The sequence below is a fragment of the Pinus tabuliformis genome, chromosome 3_2 (genome assembly GCF_031772625.1).
Source record: "Pinus tabuliformis cultivar Carrire ecotype Pingquan chromosome 3_2, CPIR1, whole genome shotgun sequence".
NCBI classification, from domain to species: domain Eukaryota; kingdom Viridiplantae; phylum Streptophyta; class Pinopsida; order Pinales; family Pinaceae; genus Pinus; species Pinus tabuliformis.
Window position 1 is genome coordinate 680,555,210 of NC_142302.1, and position 12,317 is coordinate 680,567,526.

Here is a 12,317-nt window from a genome sequence, read left to right on the forward strand (position 1 = left end):
GATATATCTCAACAAACACGAGTAGGTGATCTCTATCTGAAAGGAGGTGTAGGTAGTTGATTTCATCTCTACCAACGACTTAAGTCTACAATGGAAGGATCTACTCACAAAATATCATGTGCCACTGCCTTTCTCCAACAACAATTTGCCACCAATGCCTATGTATCATCAAAATGCCTCATGGTTGCAACAATCATGTCTTCACCTATCTTCAATTTCCTTGCCAAATGATGGGACTCATGGGAACTGTCATCATGCTTCCCAAAATAAGCTTACTCTTTGTCATCTTTCATGCATAAATCTTGAGAAATTAGATCAACATCCAGGTCTTTATCATGACTAGGTGCTAACACACTCGAATCATCATAATCATCATTACTAATTGATTGGGAAACTTAGAAGTAAAGGTCTTTATAGAATAGCCTCAGGCCAAGAGGCTAAAACTAAAGATAAAGGTAAGCAAGCCAAATGGGAAAATAGGCAAAATCAAGCATGTGGGTTGATAGGGATGTCTATTTCTCCAGACCTTAGATTCCATATTGCAGAACTTGATACCCCTGATGAAGCAATGAAACAACTCAATCAAGTTTTTAGAATTAAAAATTAAATTAGAGCCCATCAACTCGAAAATGAGCTTACGTTGGACCCCAATAATTTTTCTTCCATTGAGGATTTTTTGTCGAAGTTCAAGAACCTTAGACTTCTCTTGGAAGGTGTTAAGGTTCAGAAAGAAGATGGCAGCCTTATCTATTCCATTCTTACTAAGTTGGGACCAACCTACTCTGTGTTTGTTTCCACTTTTCATTCTACAAGAGAAGCCTTTATTTCTCAAGGACAAGACTACAAGTCCCCCTCTTTTGATGCCTTTTATGATTCTTTAATAAGAGAACAAGAAAAACTCTTATATCTTGGTTTTCTTAATATTGGAAACTCTTCTAAGAAAGCCTTAACAGCCCAGCAACAACGAAGTTCAAAGAACCCTAAGAAGCAACATCCTAAAAAGAATGGCCCTAAATCAAACAAGGGTCCTAAGCAATTTCTATCTCAAAATGAAAAATCAATTCAACAAAATGATAAGGCAAATAAAAATGAAGGGAATAAGACTGATAGACATTGCAACTTTTGTAATCGTGATGGCCACTTAGAATCCAAATGCTTTAAAAAGATGGAAGCCTTGGAAGCAGCAATGAAGAAGCATAACATCCATTTGGAGTACTCTTCAACTTCAACTTCATCTTTAGGAATAACACTTTCTGCATGTGGTTGTCAAGCATCTTGGTCTGGTTATGCACTAAATGTATCTTCTTCTTCTCATTCTCATGAGTGGCTCATTGATTCTGGAGGTTCTTATACATGGCCAAAAACAAAGCCATGTTTTCTTGTTTAAACGATTGTAACACCAAAAATATATATGTTGGTGATGATAGATCTCTTAGTGTTGTAGGGATTGGAACTATTCATCAAGACAATGGTCAATTTAATGATGTATTATGTGTTCCTACCTTATCCTGCAACCTTATCTGTATATCAGATAACTCATTCAGGTGAAGGTAAAACCATTGAATTTTCACTTCATGATGTTGTAATTAAGGACCTAAGAGATCCTAGACAGATTTTAGTTACTGGCATTGCTAATGATTCTACAAGGTTGTATAAGTTTAACAACTTTGGGTCATCAAATCTTCCCTCGGTATTTGTTGCTCATAATGATGAAGTGAACAAACTTTGGCATGAGCGATTTGGTCACTTAAACTATCGCTCCCTTCAAAATCTATGCAAGGAAAAAATGGTGACAGGTCTTCCTATGGTACCCTGCAGAGATGGTGTTTGTTCCGAATGTGTACTCGGAAAACATCATCGTGATAGTTTTGAAAAATGTGCCTCTTGGCACGCCTCAGCCCCTTTACAACTTGTGCACAATGATTTATGTGGTCGACTTCTAGTTGTTTCATTTTCTGGCTACAAGTATTTCTTAACTTTCATTGATGATTTCTCCAGACGCATTTGGGTATACTTTTTAAAACTCAAGAGTGAAGTCTTTAACATGTTCTTGGCCTTTAAGGCCTTTGTTGAGAAACGATTTGGACATCAAATTCTTAAGCTAAGATCTAATAATGGCGGAGAATATGTTAACAACAAATTCATCAAATTTTGCACTGAGCATAGAATTCAATTGCAACATACTGTTCCATATACTCCACAACATAATGGTGTCTCTAAAAGGAAGAATCACACCTTAAAGGAAATGGCTAATTGTATGTTTCATTCTAAAGGGTTTAGTCTTAATTTTTGGGCAGAAGCAATTAATTGTGAAACTTACGTAGTAAATCGCACTCCTACTAAGGTTTTAAAGAACATCACTCTAGAAGAAGCATTGAGCTCAATTAAACCAGATGTAAGTCACTTTCGTGTTTTTGGAAGTGAATCATGGGCCCATATTCCCGATGAGAAACATAAAGCCTTACAACCTAATAGTGAAAAATGTATTTTTGTTGGATGTTCTGAAGATGTCAAAGGATATAGACTTCTTCCACCTAAATCCAAAAATGTTATCATTAGAAAAGATGTAAAGTTTGCTGAAAATATATCGGCGTACGAGCCTAGTTCAGTGGATGTGCCACCTCTCTCTATCCCTTCTACTTCTGAAAATATTTCTTCTTTAGATGATGACAACGAGGATGACACTCCTCCCCCACCTTGTTGGGATCCTCCTTCAGCTCCTCAGCTTCCAAAATGGGTCCGTGCTACTCGGGATGCAGTAGGTGCTCTTGCAGGTGATCCTACAGATCAACGACGTACACATTCTTAGTTCGATAGAGCCTCTTCTTCACTGGCTCAAGCTTCAACGAATTATGATCCTGACACCTTTGCAGAAGCTTCAAGCCATCCAGATTGGGACGCAGCTATGAATGAAGAATATTGTTCATTATTGGCAAATGATACATGGGATCTTGTTCCTCTTCCAAAGGGACGAAAACTTGCTAGATGCAAAAGGGTTTACAGAACCAGGTTTGGACTAGGTGGAAAAGTTGATAAACATAATGCTCGTCTTGTTGCTAAGGGTTTTTGACAAGTTGAAGGCATTGAATATACTGAAACCTTCCCCCCTGTTGCCAAAATAAACTCTATCTGCCTTGTTCTTTCCCTTGCTGCTTTTTTCAAATGGGAAGTCCATCAGATGGATGTTAAATCTGCCTTCTTGCATGGGGACTTGCATGAAGAAATCTATATGGAACAACCTCCTAGCTTTATACAAACAGACTCCGGCCTTGTATGTTAGCTTAAGAAATCCCTTTATGGTCTCAAGCAAGCCCCTTGGTCTTGGTATGCCAAAATGGATAGCTTTCTTTTAGATACTGGCTTTTCTAGTTGTCATTCTGACAATACTGTCTACACCAAGAAAGTGGGTAAGTCTCTTATCATTCATGTTCTTTATGTTGATGATCTTATCCGTACTGGTAGTGATCCCAACCTTATAAACCATGTGAAGTCCAGCCTTAAAAAGCAATTTGAAATGACATAATTAGGACAATTGCATTATTTTCTTGGTCTTCAAGTCTTGCAATCCAAGGAAGGTATTTCCCTTTCCCAGTCCAAGTATGCTTGTGATCTTCTATGCCACTTTCACATGGAAGATTGTAAGCCAACCCCTTCTCCCTTTCAGAGTGGAGCCAAACTTTCAGTCACTTGTACTTCCCTTGAAGTTGATGCTACCTTATACCGTCAGCTTGTAGGAAAACGTTTGTATCTGACCCATTCCCGTCTTGATGTTTCCTTTGCTGTTGGCCTTATTGCTCGGTTTATGCAAAACCCACATGAAAGTCATTGGAAAGCAGCTAAAAGAATATTTCGTTATGTTCGAGGTACAGTTCAATTTGGGATTCATTACAGTGCAAAAGCATCTCCTCTATTAGTTGGTTTCACTGATTCCGATTGGGCTGGTGACCCTGATGATCAAAAGTCTACTGCAGGTTATGTATTCAATCTTGCTTCTAGACCTATTACATGGGCTTGCAAGAAACAAAGTGCCATTTCTCTTTCTTCACCAGAAGTAGAGTATCGTGGCGTCATAGAAGCTAGTAAGGAAGCCCTGTGGCTTCATTAGATCTTGTCAGAGTTTGGCTTTCAGCAACAACATTCGACTACGCTTTCGTGTGATAATCAAAGTGCCATTCAACTATGCAATGATCCAGTGCAACATCGACACAGCGAACACATTGAACTACACATGCACTTCATCAGAAAGCTCATTTGTGACCATGTTCTTGAAGTGAAATATTGTTTAATCGATGATCAAGTTGCAGATATCTTTACAAAGGCTCTCACAGAGGCGAAGTTTACTAAACTTCGATTTATGGTTGGAGTTCAAGAAGTTGTCACTAAGGGGGGATAGGCTCTAATGCCTCTTTCCTTCTCCTATTGTGTCATATTTGTACATCCTTCAATCCTATCCCAAGTTGTTCTTAAGGGGGGATGTTAGGATATTCCGATAGTTAAGTATAACTTGGTCTAGTGTATAGTTAGGTAAAGTGTGTTTCTTTAGTATGTACTTTTTGTAACTTACAATCCGACGATCACGATATGTTCTAGACATGAAGTGATCCGACAGTTCATTCTCTCCTCGGTGTTACTGACACTTGATCCGTGGCTTAACACCCGATTGGTCCATGATCTCTATTTAAAGAGCATGGACGGTCATTTGTAAGGTGACCATTCATGAGAGAAGCTTATGTAAATTTTATTTCTTTTACATTAATAAATTGCATGAAGTGGCCGCATTGGCTCAGGCCATGGACTGTTTCTCTCTTTGAGGGTTTTAACCACGTCAAGAATACTGGTGTACTAATCTGTGATCTGTTTGTGAGCGGTGTCCTTTGGTGTTCTATCTGAGGAACTTACCCTATAAATTCCTACACTTGGAGGGTCTTTTGACTCTACTTTGGCTCAAATAAATTTTCTTTACAATATGTAACATGCCCAAATGGGTCTTCAATACATGACAATGACTCAATTGACTTTATCACAAACCTAAAAGCACTCAATGGGTGCTTGACCTAAAAATAAATTTCCCTTGAGCATGCAACCCATGCCTTAAGAATAACAATAATAAATCTATTTTTCTCTTTTCATTAAATCATGATTACATATGTCATTATGAAAACCAAATCTAGTTACATATTTCAACACTTCCTCTTCACTACGGAGGTATTCATAATCCATACAATGTACTTGGACATTCTCAATCTGAAGAATTATCATAAGAAGAGTCGGATTAGTAACTTATCTGTTTAACATCATATCAACCAACATTGTTACATAGCAAGGCCTTGACTAATAGATCTATCTCTGCACAAGATCAGAGCACAATGCTGGCGAGACTAACGACTGATAGACGCCCATCATCATTGTCTCTCAAGGCACATACCCCACTCGGGTGTTCATAAGGTATGTCCTCCCAGGACTATTCTTATCTTGGATTCCTAGTCCACAAAGACAATATCGGTCCTCTACTAGTACTCTTATCTTAGATGCCCTACCTCATCCTCAAAGAGTATCAGATGCTAGATGTTTACCCAATCCTCCATTCTTTCTTCGAAAGTGAAGATAGGAATGATGTGTCTATCTCTCCTCATGTCCTTCACTAAGACTTATGGCTATTAGTCCTGGTCTAGTGCATGACACATCAAGTAGAGAACTGTATCTGTCACTTCCTCTTAATCAGGGATGACCAACCCATTCCTATAAAAGGAATGTACCCAAGCTCCCTCTTAACTGGGGACTTGTCCAAGCTCCCTTTTAACTAGGGACTTGTTTTTAACAACTCACTTGTTTTTTGGTGGAGATCATAGTACCTTTAATTGCTTGAAGAGCTCCTGCTTTTGATGTCATGAATTTCATCTTTATCATTATGGAGCTTTCATCTTTTGTGACTTATTCGTAGGACATTGACCAACCATCACTTTCCTTCATGAACTATGTCAGTCATGTCATTCTTTTGTTCATCGGAAAGTGGTCTTCTAATCCCTATCTGGCTTTTCTTCATACAACTACCTCTTCCAAGTCATGTTTCCTTTAGGATCTTTCATCCAACCACATGAGTGCTAGTTGTAGGTGATATTTACAACTCTCTTTCGGTAGCCCTGTATCAACCCATTCAGATGTTGTTCAAAAATAAAAGATGAACATCAAATCAAAGTTACCTTTTGTGATGGCCCTTCATCATGACATTTGCTTGTAGCAACATCAACATCCTGCATACATATTGACACATCTCCAAGATATTCAATGTCAAGGGTCTCCTTTCTTTCCAGACTTCATTAGTCTTCATACCTTTTCCATGGAGATGTCATGGTCAATTCTCCTAGTCACCGGATGTTGATTTCCTTTTCTACGTGCTCATAGTTGCATCTTTCACAATCTCTTCTTTGTTTCTTCACAAATTGCTCCCCAGGAACTTTCATTCATAGTTCATTCATCTTGGTCAACCGCCTCATATTCCATATGGGGACATATTATGTTGATTTCATCTAGTCAATATGTGAACCATGCCCTCATGCATCTTTCCAAAGGAGGAGATCCCTTTTCTTTGATCATGCTCATGAGATAGAACATTTACCCATGCAACCATATGACAACATGACTCCATTAAATACATGCATGCATACCTCTATCCTTCTTTTGGTCACCTAGGCTTCCTTTCCTTGATTGAGGGTACTTCAACCATATTGACATGTTGCATTCCTTTGTCATCATACCATCATTCTTCCAAATAATGAATCCCATACAAGGTGGAATTATTAGCGAGGCACTTGCTTCTTCCAAGAGGTGGACCTTCGAATGAAGATTCCAAAGGAGGATCTTGATTATCCTCATCCTGGAAATGATTCTTCCTAATGATGTATGATGAGCTCTACACTAGATGACTTTCTTCTAACCATAAGTACTACTTATGCTTTCAATGAGGTTACGAAGAGCTACTTCCTTCTATGATCACTGCTACAAGCATGTAGACTTCTACTTTAGCTATCTTTCAAGATTTTATAAGGATATCTCGAGCTCTTGTTTTAATCATATGCTTCTCATATGATGCCATCTTCTACTAAGATGCATCTCGTCATAATGCTTCTCATCTTCACTGCCATGGTGGAGGTCTTTTCGCTTTCCACTTCTCCTTGTTATGTATTGGAGAAACCATAATAGTGAAGATCTATCCCTTTGGATTTCTTCTCATCAGGTTCTTCCACTTCTTCAGTGATATGAACCTCATTTCTTTCTTTCCTCTTGTTGTCCTTCTTGAACTTTGGATAATCTCTCTTGTAGTGCCCATATTCTTGACAACGATAACATTGGATCTTTGCCATATTCTTCTTCTTTTTCTGAGGACCAAACTTTCCTTTTCTCTTACCCATGGCAGCAAATGCTTGAACTTGTTCGTTTGATCCCAAATCACTTTTTTCCTTCAACCTGGTTTCTTCAATCTTACATAATGACCAAAGTTCATTGAATGGGGTAGCTTCCTTCTTTCCATAGATGCTTGATGTAAAGTTGCCCCATTCCTCTGGTAGTGCATTGAGCATTATGGTGGTCATTTCTTTATTGAACATTATTTCTCCCAACTCTTATAGTTGGTCTCTTATTTTTGATACCCTCATAAAGTATGAGGCTATTCCATCTTCCTTTGATATCTTCATCTTATAGAGTTCTTGTCTTAATGATATCACTTCTCCAACAATACTTACGAAGAACAATTCTACTAGCTTCTCATATATTTCTTTTGATGTCTCCAACTTTGATACATATGGTATGAGGGGATCTTTGATGGATTCTATAAGGATACTTTGAGCCCTTACCTCCCCTTTCATGTACTTTGTTAGAGCTTGGGCTTCTTCCTTTGGAGATTTAGTGATTAAACCCTTAACATGATCAATGACTTTGTTTTCTATGAGGATCAAATTTGTCCTCTTCTTCCATGAAAAAAGGTTTGAAGACCCAACCAATTTGTTGCTTTCCTTGCAAAATGAAGTCATTTTGATAGATTCAAATGTGGACATAAAGATACTTACTTGTGAATATACTTCTTGATGACAATATCTTCAACTTGATGCCTTCTTAATTTTGATGACAATGTTGATAATAGAAGATGTCTTCTTGATGAAGATGTCTTCCTTCAAAAGTGATCCTTCAAAGAGAGGGAGATCACCTTGGTTCCTTGATGATGATGAGAATGTCTTTTCCTTGATGAGATTCCCTTTCTCAAAGTCAACTTCAATCAAATTTTCCTTCCAGTAGTTGCAACGTCTTTTTCGACCCCTGCGATTCGACTACAATTTTCGGTCACTGCAGAAACCCTAGTAACCCTAGTTTCTGCACATGTGGGAGAAAGGCAAAGATTTTACCCTTCTCTCCGCTTCGCTTGGATAAAGGCTTCTTCTTTTGCAACTTGGCTTGCAATATGGCTTGTCTTCCACTTGTTTTCGGCCTCCTTAGGTGACTGCAATAATTCGACTTCTGCTGCAACAAATGAGCCCTAATCTCCTTGCATGTGTCACAAGAATAGCCCAAAATAGACCCAAAATTACTTTGATCCTTTTATCTTTTTGACCACTGATGCTCTTTATGATCTTCTAGTGCTTCGACCCTCGAGTGTCCTTCTTTAAGCTGCTTTTCCATGTCTTGTCACCTTAACTTTGATACCATGTTGAGAAATCTAAAGGCAGCTAGAGTAGATGATTTCTCTTGCTTTGCTAACTGCTTGAGATGTATTTTCACTTAACTTTTTTAGCTTTCTTCTTTCACTTGATTATTATTAGTATTCTCTTCATCAAACAACTTCCAAACCATAAAGAATAATAAGACAAAAGATACCAGATATAGGCGATCAACTAGAGCCAAAACCTCTCCAACTGAGAGGAAAACTCAAAAGAATTCTTCTCTTCTTATAGATCTTCAATTGACGAATTCCAAGACCTAGATTCTTGACCAAGACTCCTCCAAGACCAAGTCAACCTTCTTTCTTGATTTGCACAGCTTGCAGCAACAAACTTCGACCTTCCAACAACTTCTTTAGCAACTTCGACCCCCAACAACAATTTTTGCAACTTCGACCTAGTAGATTTACAACTTCGACCTTCATGCAGATTCACAGCTTCGACCTTGCAACTTCACAGCTTCGACCTAGAAGCAACTTCATAGCTTCGAACTTGCAGCTTCACAACTTCGATGCAGCTTCAGAATTTCGTCTTCCCCAGTAACTCTAGAAACCCTAACAAAAGACAGAGAGAGAGACCCAAAACTTCGATCTTGTTCTTTTTCGTCCTTTTTCCAACTTCTATCTTGAGGAGATCGAACTTGCTTGAGTATGTGTCCAAATGAGGTCGAGTTTCTTCTTATATATAGGCTTCTGAGGGGTACAAATTGCTTTCTTTAGGCCGACTTGATCTTTGTTCCATGATGAGGTCTTGGAGTGTCTTTTGACTCTAATTTGACTCAAATAAATTTTCTTTACAATATGTAACATGCCCAAATGGGTCTTCAATAAACGACAATGACTTAATTGACTTTATGACAAATTTAGAAGCACTCAATGGGGGCTTGACTTAAAAATAAATTTTCCTTGAGCATGAAATCCATGCCTCAAGAATAACAATAATAAATTTATTTTTCTCTTTTCATTAAAAGCATAAATTCATGATTACATATGTCATTATGAAGACGAAACCTAGTTACATATTTCAATAGTGCCTCTATTTCTAGGTATCTTCATAGAAAGTGAATTGCTTCCTAGTGAAGCCTTGAAACTAAATTGTGTCTTTCTTGAAGACCTCTTAGCGAGATCATTTCATACCTTAACCTTAGAATACTTATTGTAAGTGATCTCTATTCTATTGGGACTCCTCCATTAGTGAAAATCCATAAAGACGAGGGGGTTTTCGCTGTGGTGATAGTGGGCCACTACCCCATTGTTGGTAATATGTCTAGTTTATACCTTGTAGGGTTTCCCTCTCCAAGGCCTGCTAGATTTTACGGAACAAGACCAACCAATCACAAGGTCTAGGACACTTAATATAGGACTTCAAATGGTTGTTACAAAGCTTTAACTTGTGAGCTTAGGATTACAATCTATGTTGCACGGATTTGCGAACCCAGGGGTGGGGTTCTCGAACCCATCCCGGGTTCTCGTCCCCAAGTACTGGATTCGGGTGCGAGTGCTTTTCAAAAGAACCCATAAGTACCGAGTTCTCCTATGAAGAACTGGGTTCTCCATTAAAAAAAAATTGGGTTCTTTTGTCTTGACGGGTACCAAGAACCATGATGATGGGTACTTGGAACCCCAAAATCAGGTTCTTTGGGGTTCATTTTAGTTTTTATTTTTAAATTTTTAATTAATTTAATGGGCTAATATTCCAGGTAGCTAGTTATTCATTTTGCAAGAGGAATTGGAGTACTTATGCCTTTATCCATTCAGTGAAGAGAAATAGGTTGGGCTCAAAGAAGGCAGAGAACTTAGTGTACATTCATAGCACACTTCGTCTCATATCTCGAAAAGACCCTGGGTACAAGGAGGGTCCTTTCAAGAGATGGGACCAATACACAAATGATGTTATGTGTGTGGACGAGGAGATACAACCAGATGGCCTTATTGAGCTACCTCCAGTTGCTATGGATGAGCAGGGGCTTCAAGATGAGAGTGATTCCTACCTGGAGAGCATGCTAATTGAAGATCTGAGTGATGTTGATGACATGGCTTGAGGAAACCACTGTTCACTATTAGCTATTTTTATTTTAGTATTTTAAAATTTCCTAGTTCTTGTTTGGAGATGCCTTAAGGCAAATTTTGAATGTAGTATGAAAATGGACTTATATCATGATTCTCATTAATATGTAAACTCCAATTTGCACTTGATGTCAAACTAGAAATTTTGGAATTTCATTGTGAGTGTTGAATGTTCAATGATGTGCATGTTTAACTATTCAAAGTTTAAATCATAAATATTTTAGTTTTCATGTTTAAAGTTGAAAAATATACAAATCATATATATTATAATTTATAAAATATAATATTTATATATTATATATATAAATTATAATATACCCCCGACGAACCCACGCAGCGTGTTTCAAAAAATGACATACCTGTCCCCTTCCCCGTAACCGTACCTGTCCCCGAACCCACATTTCCTGGCAACATAGATTACAATGGTGTTGAATGTATTGAAAATTATATGTGTACCCTTGCTGACATCAGTGGTAGCAATTATCCTTGACATAATTTGGTCATTCGTGAACATCAATGAAATTTCTTTCGTTTCTTCCTTCTTGACATGCTTGTTCACCTATAGGTAGTTTCTAAATGAAGTGGGGTCTTTTTTCTGAAGATTTGCACTAGTATCAATTGAGAGAATGAACTCATAGTCTAAATCAAAGACAATGAGCTATAAATTTGTTTAAAGCAGCAAATTGTGGCAATGGAATATGCATGGCTATAGGTACTTACAAATATTACGTTGTATCAAATTAGAACTTGAAGTACACTGAATGGAGATACATTTCATGGCCAACTCCTTGATTTTAAATCTATTTGCACACTATGCTTTTCTATACAGTTTCCAATAGAACTTTAAGCAGTTTATGCTGTTATACTGATTGATAATAACATGCCATTTTTCTTTTCAGCTGGTGGAGCACTTCTTTCAATCTTTGGTCAATACGTCTGGGATGACCCTGCACATTCGTCAGGTTTCTTTAATAGCTCTCTTTATGTACAACATATTTATGCCAAATTCTATAAATTGTCATGCCAGCTTGTGATGGCTTGCTATTATTTAGGTCCTATTCCCGAAACAAAATAAGTCTTGATTGCAGATTCTAACTGTAGGTAAATTCTAAATTTGAATTGTTTCAGATACAATACATTCTATACACTGGTTAATGAAATATTATGCTGTAACGCGGTGTTGATATGAAATACAACTTTCACTGTTGTCCTTTCATTGTTTAGGTTGCATTAATATGTAATAGAAGAAAACAGTGGCATGTAAAACATTTAAGATGATACTTTGAGTGTTCGAGTGTGTAAATACAGAAATGGAATTATTTCTTTTGGATAATATGTTTTATGCAAGGGCAAGATGATCTTTTCCGCGATGAACCAATCAATGAATATAAGCATCTGGATTACCAAGATCATTGTCGTTTGATTTTTTGTGATATCTTAATTTTCCAGTAGAAATTAGGAATTCGAGCACTTGAAGCCTGCTACATTGGCATGTAATACATAATTTATTGCTAGCTTGCAAAGCAAGCAAAACAAAAAGACA

General features: G+C 37.6%; 1 protein-coding gene across 2 annotated transcripts in view; it reads left to right on the top strand.

The window, feature by feature from the left end:
* The window catches only part of LOC149182476 (uncharacterized), a 271,544-nt gene that overhangs the window by 147,045 nt on the left and 112,182 nt on the right, over nucleotides 1–12,317 (top strand). For both annotated transcript variants that reach the window (XM_089416867.1, XM_089416868.1), the window contains one exon: nucleotides 11,674–11,736. In XM_089416867.1, the coding sequence (XP_089272993.1) occupies nucleotides 11,674–11,736 (63 nt within the window). The remainder of the gene's footprint in view (nucleotides 1–11,673; nucleotides 11,737–12,317) is intronic.